We start from the raw sequence: 17,437 nt of genomic DNA on the forward strand, positions 1-17,437 counted from the left end.
ATTATATTTTTATAAAAAACAGAAATTTTTTTTTCAAATAACAAATGTTTTTCCAGCAAGAAAAATGATTGAAAAATATTAATCATTAAAATAACACACTATAAAGGAAAATATAAAAAAAAGAAAAAAAAAAATTTTTTTGAAAAAAATTTATCATAAAAAACACTAGAAAGGAAAATATAAAAAAAAGAAAAAAATTTTTTTTTTTCAAAAAACCAAAAAAAAAATGTTTGAAAAAAATTATTCATAAAAAATACACTAGAAAGGAAAATATAAAAAAAAGAAAAACAATATATTTGTTTTCAAAAAACAAAAAAAAAAAATGTTTGAAAAAAATTATTCATAAAAAACACTAGAAAGGAAAATATAAAAAAAAGAAAAAAAAAAAATATTTTTCTTCAAAAAACAAAAAAAAAAAAATTCTTGAAAAAAAATTAATAATAAAAAAAATATAAGAAAATAATATATAAAAAAGAAAAAAACAAAAATTTTTTTTCGAAACAACAAAAAAAAAATTTTTTGAAAAAAATTATTCATAAAAAACACTAGAAAGGAAAATATAAAAAAAAGAAAAATTTTTTTTTTTGTCAAAACAAAAAAAAAAATTTTGAAAAAAATTAATCATAAAAAAGCACTAAAAGGAATATATAATATAAAAAAAGAAAAAAATGCAAATATCTCGATTAACCACAAACAAAATAAATGTATGTAAATACAGTCTGTTACATAAGAGCGATAAGAGCGTGGTTACTGTTACACGTATAGTAGATAAAAAATCAGAGCGTCCTGTTTCTTTTTCTGTCACATAGAGGGCACCTCAGTCCTTCTTGCTTTTTGTAAAAAGTCAGCTGTCTGTCAAATTTAGTCTCAATTGAGTGGTTTTTCGAAATGAGTGCTGTTTACGCCGCTCGCTTTGAGGCAATTTTTCTATGTTTGCATGAAAAAGGGCCCAAATTAACGCAAACTGCTGCTGCGAAATATATGTATGGCAAAGTCGAAGCGATTCGTTAGCAAGTGGATAAATCGCTATAAAAAGGTCGGTAACGTTGATGATTTTCCTGATCGCGGAAGTGCAAGCAAAGTCTCCAAAAACAGACGAAAAAAATATTCTCGCATTGCTCTCGAAAGATCCAACTTTGACTTCAGTGCTGTGAAATTGAAAGCAAAAGGTGTTGACATATTTAACGGAATGATTCGCAGGCACTTGCTTGCCAATAAACTGAAATATCGCAGTACTTTGGAAAAAACAATGTTGAGTGCACAAAACACGTTGAAAAACGAGTGGAATGGGCGTAGGAAAACTTGGATCGTAATTGGAGCAACGTAATTTTTTCTGATGAATTCTCCTTCTGGGTATTTCCGAGCATCAAACACGCCTGGACAACCTGCACCAGTGGGATGCTTCAACGCACTGTTAAACACCCCGTCAAGGTCCATGCTTGGGGGTGCTTCTCAAACAAAGGTTTCGGTACTTTGTTCTTATTTATCGAGAATTTAAGTGCCAATGAAAAAAATGAATAAAATATATCAATAGGCTTTGTTACCATCTGCTAAGCAATGGTGGTATATCAAGAACAATGAGAGCTGGATCGTTCAAGAGGTCAACGATCCGAAACATCGGAGTCGCGCGTGTAGCGAGTGGCGGGCCCACAACGGAGTTGCCACTTTGGTTTGGCCATCTAAGTCACAGGATGCAAATCCCATAGAAAATGTGTTGGCTCTGATGAAAATGCAGCTTCGCAGACGCAAGCCATGTAAATTAGATCTACTTTCTCGACAAATTCGGAAAATTCGGAAGTCTTTTCCAGTAGAATATGCAGAAAAAGTAGTGGAAAGTATGCCACGACTGTGCCAGGCCATAATTGACAATGCAGGAGATTGGACTTGCTACTGAGGTCGTATTTGCATTGAGTATTGACGACCAAATTATCAATAAATTTGCGAAATTTCGAAAAATTAATTGTTGTTATTATTTAACAGTAGCCACGCTCTTATGTAACATGTAAAAATTCAACTAGAGGATTTCCCCGTGTAAAAAAAAAACAAATATAATTTTAATTTCCAATAATCAAAATATTTTTTTTTTATTAAAAACATTTACAATCAACTTAAACATATAAATATATATATAATTTACTTGTATAAATACTATGACAATACAAAATCAGGAACAGATAATTCCAAAAAATCTACAAAAGCAAAAAAAAAAAAAAATATTTCCAATGCATGAACGTATGTTTGTATATGTAAAGTGTATATGTAATTGCTTTTCAATTACGACTTTAAATACTATTCATAAAAAGATACCGACCAAATACAATGATAGATGCAATTTTACTTAATTTAATTCCAAAAAAGAAAAAAAAAACAATATTACTATTGTATTTACAGGATATAAAAAATGAATCATACCGTATTCTCATATATTTTTGAGTCGCATACGTTTTCCATACAACACACATTTTTCACTTAAATTCCTAGAAATTGCAGTTCTTTATGTAGTTATGCAGCTACTGCTTGCAATTACAACAGCAAATTTACTGTTTTTCTTAGTTTAGTTCAACGTTTTTCTCATAACTCGAATTCTTTGCGTGCTGCTTCACGCATTCTTGCATACTTTTTAATCCACATACACACATACACACATACGGCTACAGCGTTCACATGTTGAACAGGTGAGTGGACGAGAGCGTGAGAGCGCTTTGCTAGCTGCTTACAACACATGCAGATTCTCGCAGCTTTTCGATTTGGAGTCTCGTGCCCAGACGCGACCCAACAGACCTTTCACTTTCAAGCTGGTTGATGTGCGGGAGCCACGGTATTTGCGAGGGCTGCAAGTGGAGAAATAGAAAGAGAGAGAGAGAGAGAGTTAGAGAATTAATATAATTTTTTTGCTATTGATAATAAGATTATTATAAATAATTTTATTACAATATAATATTTGTGGCATAAAATAAATAACGTGCACACTGCATTATTTGCTTTACACCCCCTCACACCACAAATGGAGAGACCGGCGGAGGACGGGTTCAGTATATGTGGACTATGAACTCATTGTTTACTGTGTGTCGGTTGTATTAACCGCTTTATGCTGCTGATGAAGTTCATCAGATTTTTAATTTCAAGGCCTGCTATATCCGCAGACGTAGTAAAGAAGTAAGAGCCAAGATGCCTAAATTAACAGCATAGCAAACTGCTCAACAAGCAGTTTCTGCTAGGGAATTACCGCAGGCCTCACCCATGCAGACACCTGCTTGAGCCTGAGCCACCTCCTAGGCACGTCAGGAGGCATTTCCTCAACTACGCGGCGGCCGAAATCTCAGACAAAACAAACAGACAGCTACTGGATCGGCCAGTGTACAGACAGACCATAAACGACATTCATCGGGATACTCTTACCACCTTCTTAAGCTCCCGACCCCCGAATGCCGTTATAGGAGTCCAACCACCACCAATCGCAGACGAAGAGCTCCAACTTCCCCGAGAGTCCCGCGTAACCTTGGCACAACTACGTTCTGGATACTGTAGCAGGTTAAACTCCTACTTATCCAGAATCGACCCCAATGTACTAAACATATGTCCGGCATGTGAAGGCACCCCGTACGACACTAACCACCTTTACACATGCCCCAGTCACTCATCTAACACCCCTGGACCCAACCTGTCGAAACAGCTAGTTTCCTGGGCCTACCGTTAGATGAGCTAGACGAAGACGACCGGTGATTACACTACACTGACAGGGCAAAGTTACTGCAACAACAACCACAACAACATGCCTAAATTAGTCCTTAGCCTATTAGCCTTAGTCGTGCGAAAGCAGAGTAGCAAAGGAGAAGGTGCTCATCTTCCATACAGCTGTTGCAAAAAGAGTTCGCTGTAATTCCCAACACGCACACCTTGCGGCTAGTATCCTATGAGAACACCCACGAAATTCAGGAGCTGAGATATTGTCAACCTTAGAAGATTCCTCGAACGCCTCCGATTCACACGTGACCAGAAGGATTTCGCGACCTTACCCAGCGCTCGCTGAGCCCTTCTTTCAGGAGCAAACCGCAGGTGGTCAAGGTGATCCCAATACTCTCCCTTCGCAAGAAAATCACCCTCAAATGTCCTTTGTCTGGCCAGCTTATTTGCCTCACAGTTTCCCGCAATGTCGCTGTGAGCAGGAACCCAGATGAATGAGCTTTATGTCAAAGAATTCGAATGCAATCGAAAGTGATGCCAGGCATTTCCTGACCAGTTTTGAATGCACCGTCACTAACCCGAGGGCCCTTATTGCCGCTTGGCTATCAGCGAAAATATTTACTTTCTTGACAGTTCGTACGCATATGAATATCCAATCAGCTGCTTCTTCGATTACGGCTACCTTTGCTTGGAACACACTGCAGTGGTTCTATAACAGGAATTTAAGTCTGATAAAGAGCTCCTCGCAGAAGACTCCTCTACCAACCTCTCCTTCGAATTTCGATCTATTGATGAACAGGTTCACCATTACCAGACAGATTATCATCCTCCAGATAGAGTCGGTATACAGTATTTGGAGACAATCGGCACCACACCCGCTAAAAAAATCTTTGAGTTGCAGATAAGCTGATACCACACAATGTCTCCAGCCTCGGAGAGCAGGCACATGAATAATGTGAACTTTTTTTTCAAAGAGATATCTAGCACTTTGTGAAAAGCAAAAGTGATAAATATTTAATAGAATTTGTCAACGTTTTACTATGCTAGATTCTGAGCTCTAGATTGGAGATTCTAGTTTTCAGAAAATTTATAGTAATCTCTAATCGAGCTGTGCTGAAGGCTTAAAGATCTAGTTGTAGTCTATATCATACCAAATAGAGAAAGCTATTTGTGGTGTGCGTCTTGATGTTGTTCCACATATGAAGTGCATTTGAGTTTAGAGTGTAGACAATTTTATTGGGTATGACAGATTTCTCATAAACGCCAACTGACCATTGTAGGTGCCATACAATTGTGGGACTCTGCATTGGTAGGATAATTTTTTCGCAAAAATATTTCATATTATGTAACTGGTCAACATTCATAAAATGAACTCAATGGTTTTACTGAGTCTGTGTCGACTGTTGAGCCATTCAGGTGGAGACCATTGGCATATGGAGTAAACTATAAACTACTACTAAGAATAATCTAAAAACAATTTTGATTAAAATCCATTTAATAGCCTTTGAGCAATTTACTAACAACGAAAACTCTTATCAATTCATTTATATAGCAATAGTATCCATTAATGGCTCAGAAATTCAATAACTGATAAATATTCTCTTAATTCCAGCCATTCAAATGCTAGCCATACGTTCGTAACATTTTTAACATCATACTGCCATTTCTCAAGCATCACAAAATCGTATTCTGTTATTACGAATATCATAACAAATACATACAGGTGTGCACATTAGAGAGGGTCGATTTTTGGTGGCTTATCTGAGTCACAAATAACAACTGTAAAAAACGTCGTTCAAGAATATGCAGACAATCAAAATTTCAAGAAGGTGTTTTTATAAACAAAAATTCATAAAAGTTCCAAATTAAGGCAAACAAAATAAAAACTTTAAGCCACTTTAATGTATTAGACACCTTGTTAATCCAGCTATTATAAAGAAAGAGCTACAGAGTTTTTGTTTTTTTTTAATACTAGGCGGCTATCTTAGCTTTGATCGGCGACTTCTGAGATGGCTTTTTAGTGAGTAGATTTTTTATGACAGCCAAGGGGCGACCGCTTTCAGAGAAAAATTTTTCTATCATTTGAAGTTTTATGACATGAGAAACTTAGATTATGTTTAGTAATTTCTTTCATAAGGGATTTCATAATGGGATTTCCTTAACTTTTCGAATTCTATTCAAATACGCGCAGCATTTCAGTGAAAAATCAGTGTAAAATACTGCTTTACTCGTATAATACATCACTTTCTTAGATGCTTTATGAGTTTTGCACGTCGAATTCATTCATGGAGCTCAGGATGTCCACTAGTAAGCAGATACCCATTCTACTACGACTGCCGCATTTTCAGTTTACTTCTTATTATTGCTCTTGTAGACTTGAGCAAGTAAAGAGACTTGAGAGTAAAGCAATTTTTAGGACCCGTACCCTTAACTTTGATCATTTGACACGGGATCGCTCAATACTTTTCTCTCAATAGCCTTTCCCCTCATTAGATATTTCATATCCACAATTGGCATCGACCCCAGTACCAACTACAGCGGCCAATTTTTTCAGCAAAATGTTCTTTGTTTGCTCAACGATTAACGTATAACTTTTTCTGCCACACAAATTGACTCACCCTAATAGCTAAAAAGCCCTTTAGGTTACTCTCACTCACCTGCTTTGTGCACTGCCGGGCGGTGTATTCACATCGGAAATGACATTATTCATTGGTCCCAGCGGTGTGTTGGGGTTAGTGCCACCAGTTAGACAGGCGCCGCTGAGCGGGGAGCAGGCACGACGCTTAGACTTGCGAATCGAACGTTTGCGGAATAGATCCCTGCAAAAGACACAAGAAGAAATGGTAGAAACACGTAAATAGGCGTGTAAAGAGTAAGCTGTAAAATTGAATTTTTCCCAATGCAGCAACACCAAAAAACAAACATTTTAGCCTAGAAACAAAACTAACAAAGCGACAGCTCAACAAAGATTGGTGGTGGCTGACAAAAACAAACAAACACAAGAAAAAAAGAAAAAAAAAGAAAAATTCAGCACATGTAAAATACGTCAGCAAGGAAGTAGTGTCGCCTTGTGTTTGTGGTTGTGGCTGTATGGCAGGAGGTTGAGTGCTATTCAGGGCATCCTCTACTGCTGATAGAATCAATGAATCGCAATCGCTTAACAATTGTGGCTATTGCCATACAGCTGTGTAGGATCGGCTTAATTGCTTCCATGATTTTTCCATTTGCTTATTGCCTATTTTCGTTGATTACTCAATTTCTCTTAATGCACCTAAAGAGACTATTGTTTGTTAGTTTCTTTTATATGGCCACTGTAGTCATTGCACTTAGGCAATTACTGGCGACTGTTGCTTTGTCCAAACATTTTTTTTTGTTTTTTGTTATTGTTGCAATCACCTTTGGCTTTGACAATTGTAATTAAAATTGATTTGAACAAAAATGCAGTAATGACTGAACTTTCCTTCAAGGCGTACGTGTGTGTGCGCGTGTTTGCCGCAAACTCTCACACACACACACACACTTACACACATATTTAATTATTTTTTCTTTTACCTACACTCATACACTCACCTTGATTTTTCCGGATTTTCCAATTTCAAACGTATCTGTGACAACAAACCGACCAACAGCTCATCGACATTGTGATTAATGCCCACCGAGGTTTCAATGAATTTGCAATCATAGGCAGTGGCCATGGCTTTGCCCTCTATAATTAAATAACGAAAAATCATTGCAAAAATGTATGCGATAATTAAATCATCAAATTTAAAATAGCACTGTTTAATAGTTTTTTTTTTGTTTTTGTTTTTTATTTTGCTCATACATATCGCACGTTCGTGTATGTTTGTATGTTTGCAGCGCAAATTTTATACTATAGCAGTTTAATTTGATTGTTTCAGTAACAGGTGGTCGCAAATGTCCACGAAAATTCAACAGTTCAATGCTGCTGCTCGTGACGCACAGCCTACTGTGCAACACATAAAATTTTAATAGCGAAAATGTAGGTTTTTTATATTTTTTGTTTGTTTAATGTGCCTACTAAGGTTCCATCTCGCTTTTATGCTTAATTTTCTCCCTCTAGGTCATTTATAACTGTAAATTTGGTTGCTATGTATATAAATGATGCGTACAACTGACGACTGACTTACTTTGCAATAAATGTTTATATTCAGGCGCCAATGTCAAAGACACAAAATTTTTACTGTTGGATTTTATTTGAATCATTTGATTCAAAACAGTGGTTGGTGAGTGAAATAAAACGTGGCAAATAGGAAAGAAGTAATTTCACTGGGCAATTAATGCTTAACAGTTTTATGCAGTCTCCGCTTAAGCGGTTATAAGTATACCTTGTGTTGGACTAAAAAATCGAAATTTTTTATGGCATATTCTAAAAGTGCATTATCTTAAACAAATTATTTTAAAAAATCATAAAAATCGGAGCACTAGAACGAAAGTTACAGACCGTGGAAGTGCGCGACCAGAATAAAAATGAAGTGCACGCAAAACTTTAGACGCGATTATATCGAAGTATTGTTTTTTGAAAATTACCGTAGCGGTGATCATTATTTATCAAAAACTATTTGAACGATTTGCATACACTTTTTTTTAATTATTCGAAGTTACAACCTCGTGAAACTGAACGGTTCACTTTTTATAAATATTTGCATAGTTCGCTGGAATTAATTTTTTTATTTATTTTTAAACCCCTCAAAAATCGTTTTTTTTTGGTGCAAAGCGGTTTTCATTTCGAGAAAAATTTTTTTTGGGTAAATAAACCGTTCAGATTCACTAAAAAACATTTTTCTACAATAATCACTTAATTTTTTTGATTTCAGTTGAGCTGCTCATGCGCTACCGTGATCACCGCAAGCCTCTTCTAAAAAACAGCGTTTCGGAGGAGGGGCGATATCAACAATAAATAATAAAATTTTTTAAAATGAAAACACCAAAATGCCCTCTTCGAGAGTTACCCTTCAGTATGGTATATGCCTCATTTGAATAAAAGTTTGAAAACATATTTAAAAAAATTATGACAATCGTCCATTTTTTCGGGTTCACAAGGTATATAACCCCTTAACTACAATTTTATATTGCATTTAATGAACAAATTCTCTTGAAATTGTTGTTATATCAAAGTTCGTTAACTCACATTTGCTGGCCTAACAGAAAATGTTATATTAACATTGGTAGCAGTAGGGGAAATGTAAGGAAGTTTTATGGCATTCAGGCGCAGCCAGCTTCACAGCTGTGCAAACAAGAGAGGATGGTAGAGTTTTTTTATAGAAAAATACTGTTTTCTTTATTTCTAGCATAGATATACATTTTCTATAATAGCTGGAGTAATTACTCTTCTCGTTTGAAAATAACTCTGTTACATAAATACTCTTTATAAGCCTTACATAAATAAGGCCTTAATAAGCCTCAAACTCACAAAATACTACACATAAATATCTCTCTCTACCTTTTATGTCTCGCGTGGCTGTCGTATATTTTCATAGCCTCAAATGCTCTATTCAGTGTCATAAAAAATTTTATATTTCGCAGAGGTTTAACGGGACAAAATTGAAATACAAATGCCATGACCTTTTCTTATTTCTGTTAAACTTTTTAAACACAAAAGAGGAAGAACAAAATTGGATTTGTGACATATTAGAATGATTCTCAAAATGTTTTTGAAATAAAATGATTAAAAGCAAAAAATAAAAAAAAAAAAACAATTGTTGCTGATCACTGAATAGTAAATTGTTCATGTAGTTTGTTTTTCATTACATTACTAAGTAAGCAACTATCATTTCTGAATAGAATAAAAAGTACTCCTCAAAAAAAAAAAAAAAAAAAAAAAATTTAATAATAATAATAATTGAAATGTTTTTCGTTGATATATCTATTATATGTCTAAACTATTTTGATAAAACTGTGGGATCGTGCGCCTCTCTGTCCCTAGTTTTCTACAATATTATTGGGTTATTTCTTGTTTTTGATAGATTTAAAATATAAAATTATAATAATATTTATAGGCATTTAATATACAATAGTAGCAGATAAAAAAGTCTCATTCATGCCCTTAAATTATATTATACCTATCTAAGCCCCATCAGAGAGAAACTAGCATACGGTACTTCCAATCTGTTATATTACCCTGCGGGCACGTTTCCCAATACTGATTGGAGACCGAAAGTGGAATAAAGAGAGAAAAAGATGCTCGAGACACGAACCAATTATTACGCTCACAAACTCATTTCTCAAGTTCATTGAGTCTTGCGGAGTGGTTGACTGTCTGGTTAAGTCTCATTTTAGGGAGAGAGAGAGCATTAACAAGCACGGTTGTAGTACGCCCAATTAACGAGTCATTTGAAAGGTACGGTTATGTGCCAGGCAGATCAAATGTTAAGTTAATTGCACAAATCGCTGTATACTTACAGCCGAGGCGAATATTAATAGTCCGGGAGCCAGGGGTCGATTTTGGACTACGTTTTTATACCGTTAAATTCTTGACTATACTTGTGAATTAGCTTTCATGAATAACAAAAGTGAACGTCAGCTGGCGCACCCGCGGTGGGTGCAGCATAACCAGCCCTATCCCGCTATTATCGTACTGAGTTTTGGGCATCAAATTATTGGGCAGGGACTTAACATCAGGGACTTAATCTATAAGTGTACACAGAAAAATAGATTCAAACGAGTTACAAAATGACCTAAGCAGGAAAATGACTGACCTACTTTTACTTTACATAATTCAGTTACCAAAAATTAGTCCAAATAAAGTTCTGACGTGTATGGAATCTTACTAGCATTATTCAGATCATTTCAATAAATAAACGATGTTGGCTTGTTTATAAAAAAAAAAATTGTGCTGGTGAAAAACGAAATACTCAACCCAACCTTCACATGTTACTTCGTTGCCATCTGAACAAAGACTGATTGGACGAATGTGTGAAGACGTGTGAAAAGAGCAGGCAGAATTCTATTGCCGACTCCCCGACGACGTGGCGAACTCTCAGGGGGGTCTTCCGATCCATAGCAAAAACTTTTGTGTAAAATAGGGCAAAGGCGTACACATCTGTTTTTACCTTTCCTATAACGTAAACCGGGACCGATCGAACGCTACTCCACATTTAGTGGCAGTATCTTCGTTTTTAGTGCCTTTTTCCACCTCAATATTTAAATTTAAGCTTTTCATAAGTAAGCAAATATGTTTTTCCTTAGCTTGACGCTTCTACGCTCACTAGTCGTCTCGTCGAGATGAATTCATTACCGATGAGTTCGGTACAGAGAAGTCGAAATAAGAAATCTAAAAAAGTCGTAGTGTCTTCAAAAAAACTTCACCATCGAGAATTTTTCGCTGTAGAGGGGCTATGTTTTTTTTTTTTTTGGTAGATGAGGAAGGGTTCATAATGCCATCGCACTTACAGCGTTCGTCTGGGCAGACACCCTTCTCGTGACTATATTCTACATTACTTCGAGAGAGCCCGGAACGGCATCCATAAAGATCCAATTCTATTCACCTAATTCTGGGTCCATCATATTATATTTCTAGTCAGCTTTCATGCTATAGGCTCGTCTACTTGTGTCTCTGCCTATGAGACTTCGCTTTGTTCGCGGTTTATTTTTTTTTTCGTAATACCTCCTCGATGTATCTCTTTATTGCGTTCCAGCATTTCGCTGAATGTGTTGCTCGGCGCGATGTTGATAATCTGCTTCCCCAGAGCAGCTCTTTTCGCAAGCCAACTGTCACAACTAAAAAACGCGTCATTCAGCATCAACGCTCGACGCTTCGCAATATATGAAATTGAGATCGACTACCTTACCCATGCGGTATAGATATCTCCGGAAGTATCCATGGCCTGAAGAGAACTGAGCTAAGAAGTAATTCACTTCCCCAAAGTTACTTTGGATCCATTTACCTATTGATGGAAGGAGAATGAGCCGTCCATCGGCTACTCGGCTCAGTATACCCCACCGACTTTGCCATCGCAGCATTGGTTTGGTATCTCTGTTCTGCGTCGCTAGTGATGACTACCACTTCTTGGAGTACCACGCATCCATTCATTCCCGGGCAATGAGGTCGACGGCTACAGAGGAGTTCGTTATAGAAGAGGCCGACTGTATGCGTGCGTATTTAAATGAATATATGACAGTGTTATAAATACGTTCATACCTACACACATACACATTATCGGTCGGTTTTTACAGTGATCATCAAAAAGTTGATAGTAGTCTCATATCCATATTCGTATATTTATGAAAAAATATCGTCATATGTATAATCCCCAAAACGCAGCTATAATCACCAATGGGACATAGAAAGGCGAACACACACATACATATATATCTACGTGTATGTAAATAGCTACATATGCGCATAGTTCGGTGCATAAATTAATGTGGAGAGCCATTTACATGACTTGGCTTCGACCTCATTAAATTGCTTAATTTGTGTGTTTTTGTTTTGACATTCAAATACAGGCGGCAGATGTCAATTCTATAAGACTTCTGTCTATTCTATGTACGAGCACATGTGTGCATTTGTGTGCGTGTATTGGAGTGCACATAATAATCATTAGCACGAATCATACGATTTATGGATTTCGTAAGTGGAGAAGTTCATTAAGTATGTGCGTAAATATTTAATGGTAAACATACTTATGCTGGCTAATAAATTGTGAAGATTCCTTCTGAATGTACGAGTGTTGACAAAAAGAGGGAGGAGATTGAAATTAAATCGAACAAAGCTTTGCCATTAATTTTGTCTTTTGCGCAGTAGTCAAATGATATGTAAATATGTAATTTTATGTTATTCTCCTCGAAGCAACTTGAATATGCATTTTGATCTGATAAATAAGGTATGTAACTTTATGGAGCATAATTAATAAAGTCTTTGGCTGCAGGCAAAAACGAAAACGAAAGTCACAGAGCTTCTATTGTTCTTCAATTTTTCAATTACCAATTTGTGACACCCGCAATGGAGTTACTTGGATCGAAGCTTTGCGGTTTGAACTAGCAAAAGAGAAACAAAATTTTATGATTCAAAAAGCACTTAATTATTCACTGCTTCCAACGAAATTCCAATTTATTAATTTTATCCCTGAAGTGAGCACCTGGAAGAGCTGCAAAATACGCGTCCTCGGCTGTTATGACCTCATCATTTGATGAAAAATGCTCTCAACTCATTAATTTTTATAAGTCAGGAAACAGATGGAAGTCGCTAAGGACCAAATCTGGTGAATAGTTGTAGCAACTACCAACAGTTCGAACTTTAATTCATGGATTTGAGCCATTGTCAAAATGCTCTTGTGACACAGTGCATTGCCCTGATAGAACAGACTTTTTTCTTTTGCAAACTCTGTCTTTTTTTTACAAATTTTTCCCTTCAGCTGGTCTAAAAGGTTACAATAATATTCAGAACTCATTTTTTTACCAGTTTGGTAGTAATCACAAAAAAAAAACTCCTTTCGCAACCCAAAAACCTGATGCTAACACCTTTTGGCCGATTTCTGGGCATGAACTCATTGCGGAGCATAAGAACCAGTTTCCACCCCACTCAAACGCTATGTCTAGAAGAGACTAAAATTAAACTTATCATTTTGTAGTCGAAGTTGAATTGCATACTCCGCTTTTGTAATTCGTTATGTACAACAAAAGTTGACGCCATTAACTTGCGCACTTTAATTTTTAATCACACCTTGTTACTGGAAACTACATCAATGAGAGGATAGAAAAAATGCAACACAACAAAATAGTACTAAACTTTACTATGCCAACAAGAGTTTGTTTATATTTTATTGAAATTGCTGCTTAATTAAAAGCAAACAACGTCACTTCGTACATATTCCTTGAGGGTCACAAACAATGAAAAAGTTACAAGAAAAATAAAAACAAAATTAATTGCAGAAGCAGGAGACAACAGGTTGACCGTAACAGCTAGAAAAACCGATGGTAAGCGAAGGCTTAGGTTCTGCTATAAAACATGAAATGACGAAAAATGTCACTCATACGCACGGGTGCGCACAATTGAGTGCACACACACAAGAGTTTGAGACAACTAATTTTTGTATATATACAGCAATTTGTTATAAAAAATTGTCTTTAATTTGTAATGAGTTAAATAATTATCTAGTAAAAGTCAACATTTTTGACAGTTGCCAGTAAACTGGAAACTTTAAGCCAACAAGAACTTTAATGCTGTCTTGCCAGTTTGCGTGAAATGCTTATCTAGGCATTTATTTGCAAATACGGTACAACCAACTGACCCACAAAGCAAATATATTGTTTTTGTACAAGTATATTAAGTCATACATATGTATGCTGTAAGTAGCGTGTAATAATAGAACGAGATTCAAACAACTTTTGTCACGTTTGCACGAAAAAAAAAGCAGAGGCAAAAAAACAAAAAAGTAGAAATTGATACAAATATTAGAAGACAGCGTAAGTAAAAACTTTTTTGCTGCACAAAAAAAACTTTTCCACTCATCACTCGTGGTGCAATCCAGCTGTTTTTATTACTCTGGTGTATATATCAAAAAGCTTTTGCTCACCATAAAACTTTCACTGAACGGAAACGGCAATTTTTTCTAGGAAATATTAGATTTATGCACTTCAACGACGCTGCCTCCTGCGACTGTACGCTATGCAAAGCGAAGGTGAGTTTATCTAGCTTTCTTTTTTTATTTTTTGTTTTGAATAGCCGCAATGCGTTCTGGTATTTTGAGTGACTCAGTCGCGCTTTGCGTAACTTCTAAGAGAGTGCGAGTGTAAAACGCTGGAAACGGAACTTAGCGCGCATTAAAGTGTACTCAGTTGGAGAGGTTTTAGAGGAGTTGATACGCAGCTTTTTTTACGAAATGCAGACAAAGTGTGGAGAGGTGGATGCAGAGGAGTTAAGTGGTAATTCGGCTTTTGAGGCTGCTGATCTAATGTTGTATCTTATAAAAAATCATGAGTCGGAAATCCACTAGATTTCTGAAGAAGCAAAATTACTCATCAATTTTGTTTTTAAAAAACTTTTTTACTAAATACAAAAAAAAATGTATTTTGAGTAATGACAATCTTTATTTTCACCTCTACGCGCTTCGTTGCTTATCTGCTTGCATACTACAGCTGCCCTGTTCACAAGTGTCAAATATGAGTGACTTACGACGGCATTTGCAAAAATTATAAACCTGCTGTTAGGATGCTTAATTTTGCGCCACCTTGTACTTCGAGCGATCAACCAAAATCGTGAAAGTGATAGGACACGCGAGTTTTCACATGAACAGGAATGAAGAATAATACTTTGGGGCGTGGATATGCTCAAAGAAATGGGAGATGCTAATGGAAGAATCTGGATTCACAATCTATTGCACATGAAAAATACGAAAATGATGGAAAATAATTCTTAATTCATGTATTGAAGTATTTTTTGGCAGGAAAATTCGTATAATAAAACAAAAAAATGATAATAGTAAGACAATGCAACAAAAAACTAAAAATTTATGGAATCTTATCCATCACATAAAAAAATCTTGAAAAAATGTTCAGCCTGTGGATCTGAATTTTTTATACATATTGAAGATTTGTGATGTTTAAGGAAAATTGAATCAAATTCGATGAAATAATCATGTTTTTGAAGTTTTCTGGATTTGTTCTTTTTAAAGGAAAATTTAATAAAATTCGATGAAATAAAATTTTTTTTTTCGGAATTTTCTGGATAGTTGTAATATTCTATGCCTGGAGAAGTTGAGAAATTTTGTACAAAAATCTTTAAAGATTTTTCGGCTTGTGGATCTGAATTTTTTATACGTATTTTAGATTTGTGATTTTTAAAAAAAATTCAATTAAATTCGTTCCAATAAATTTTTTTTTGCAATTTTCTGGAAAATTATCATATCGTACACTTTTTGGGGTTGCAAAATTCATTTCTGATGTTTATTTTATACAAAAATCTTGAAAAAATTTTCAGCCTGTGGATCTGAGTTTTTTATACGTATTTTAGATTTCTGATTTTTAAAGGGAAATTGAATGAAATTCGATGAAATAATAATTTTTTTTTGTTGGCATTTTCTGGATAGTTATAATATTTTATGCCTGGAGAAGTAGAGAAATTCATTTCTGATGTTTATTTTATACCAAAATATGGAAAGAACTTTCAGCCGGTGGACCTGAATTTTTTATATGTACGTATTTAAGATTTGTGATTTTAAAGGAAATTTGAATAAAATTTGATCCAAAAATAATATTTGTTTTTTGAAATTTTCTGGAAAGTTATCATATCGTACACATTTTATACAAAATTCTTAAAAAATTTTCAGCCTCTGGATCCGAATTTTTTATACGTATTTTTGATTTGTGATTTTCAAAGGGAAATTGAATTAAACTCGATCAAATAATGATTAATAATAAAAAATAAATAAATAAAATTTTTGTTCGGAATTTTTGTGATTGCGAAATTCAGTCTTGATTTTATAATAAAACTTTCGCTGGGTGGGCCTGCCGCAGAATTTTTGCAAAGAAAAATAATAAAAATTCCATGACAGTTCCGCCTAGCGCAAGTTTTTGGTGAAAATAAACAACAAAGGTGACTTGATCAGTTACAAAAACCAACTTGAAATTTCTGGAAGATTTTTAGAAAATTTTTTTTTATAGAATTTTACAAAATTTTTTTGAGTATAAGGTATTTTACAAATCACCAACGTAAATAAAACAAAAAATATGTATGGGCTTGAATTTCTCTCGGATTTTCGTTTGCTTTTGGTCATAAACCACCAGAAAAGTTGTCCTACGTACCTAAGCTTATTATTATTGATAGTCTAAGCCACCTCGGCTGCATCCTCACGGCAGATGGTGGAGCAGATGAAGATGTTAACTGCAGGCTAAGCAAAGCAAGGGCGGCATTCGGGCGAATGCATATAGTATGGGGGATTTCGCAAATCTCCAGGCGCACTAAACTGCGAATATTCGGTTCAATCGTGAAGCGAGTAATGTTGTGCGGAAGCGAAACATGGCTGGTTTCTAACACCATTAAACAGAGGTTACAATCCTTCATCAACAAATGCATCCGCATCATCTGCAGAATATTCTGGCCAAACATCATCAGTAACGACGCACTGTGGAGATTAACGAATGAGGAATCCATCCTTAGGCAAATCAAGTGCATAAAGTGCCGATAGACACTTCTCGCACGTTGGGAAAACCACCAGATAGCATCACGAGAATGGCACTGGACTGGAACCCACAAGGAAGCAGAGGTCGCGGTCGACCAAAAAACACTTGGAGAAGGTCGATGCGGTGCGAAGTAGCAGATGCCAACATCTCATGGGACCGTGCAAAACAACAGAGTCTTGTTGAGGTATGCTCCCGAGAGGAGTGAACAAGGAAAAAGAAAGATTAGGTCACTTAATTAGGTTATATCACAAATTTAACCGTTTTCGCGATATTTAGCGTTAATTAACAAAGTAACCAAAATTCAACCGTTTCCGCTTTATTCGGTTTAAAAGACTTTTCATTAAAAAAAAAAATTTGTTTCCTGTGCATCCACTTTTTTAAATGTTAGTTCAAATGTCCGAATTTTTTTCTATTTTGAGTTAAAGGGCTTGCAAATTATTGGTAATCATCAATAAAATTTAATTCAAGTCCTTACAGTTCAAAATGCCTGCCGAAGAAAATTTTGAGTTCACGATTTTCCACAATTTCGGTGTTTCCTGCTTCTCATCATTAATGAAGAAAAAATTTTAAAAACTAAGCTGACGTTGTAGCTATCCAATAATTGTCGTTTTTG

General features: G+C 35.4%; 1 protein-coding gene across 2 annotated transcripts in view; it reads right to left on the bottom strand.

Moving 5' to 3' along the window:
- Window positions 1-1,556: 1,556 nt before the first annotated feature.
- LOC128868124 (uncharacterized) overlaps window positions 1,557-17,437 on the bottom strand; it is a 157,338-nt gene continuing 141,457 nt past the window's right edge. Inside the window, exons 13-15 of one of the 2 annotated variants that reach the window (XM_054109884.1) lie at window positions 7,255-7,390; window positions 6,342-6,503; window positions 1,557-2,831 (exon numbers count right to left, since the gene is read on the bottom strand). In XM_054109884.1, coding sequence (XP_053965859.1) covers window positions 2,714-2,831; window positions 6,342-6,503; window positions 7,255-7,390 — 416 coding nt within the window. In that variant the 3' untranslated portion in view covers window positions 1,557-2,713. The remainder of the gene's footprint in view (window positions 2,832-6,341; window positions 6,504-7,254; window positions 7,391-17,437) is intronic. The other variant, XM_054109885.1, reaches the window with a different exon arrangement.

This window comes from Anastrepha ludens, chromosome 6 (genome assembly GCF_028408465.1).
Source record: "Anastrepha ludens isolate Willacy chromosome 6, idAnaLude1.1, whole genome shotgun sequence".
Taxonomy (NCBI): domain Eukaryota; kingdom Metazoa; phylum Arthropoda; class Insecta; order Diptera; family Tephritidae; genus Anastrepha; species Anastrepha ludens.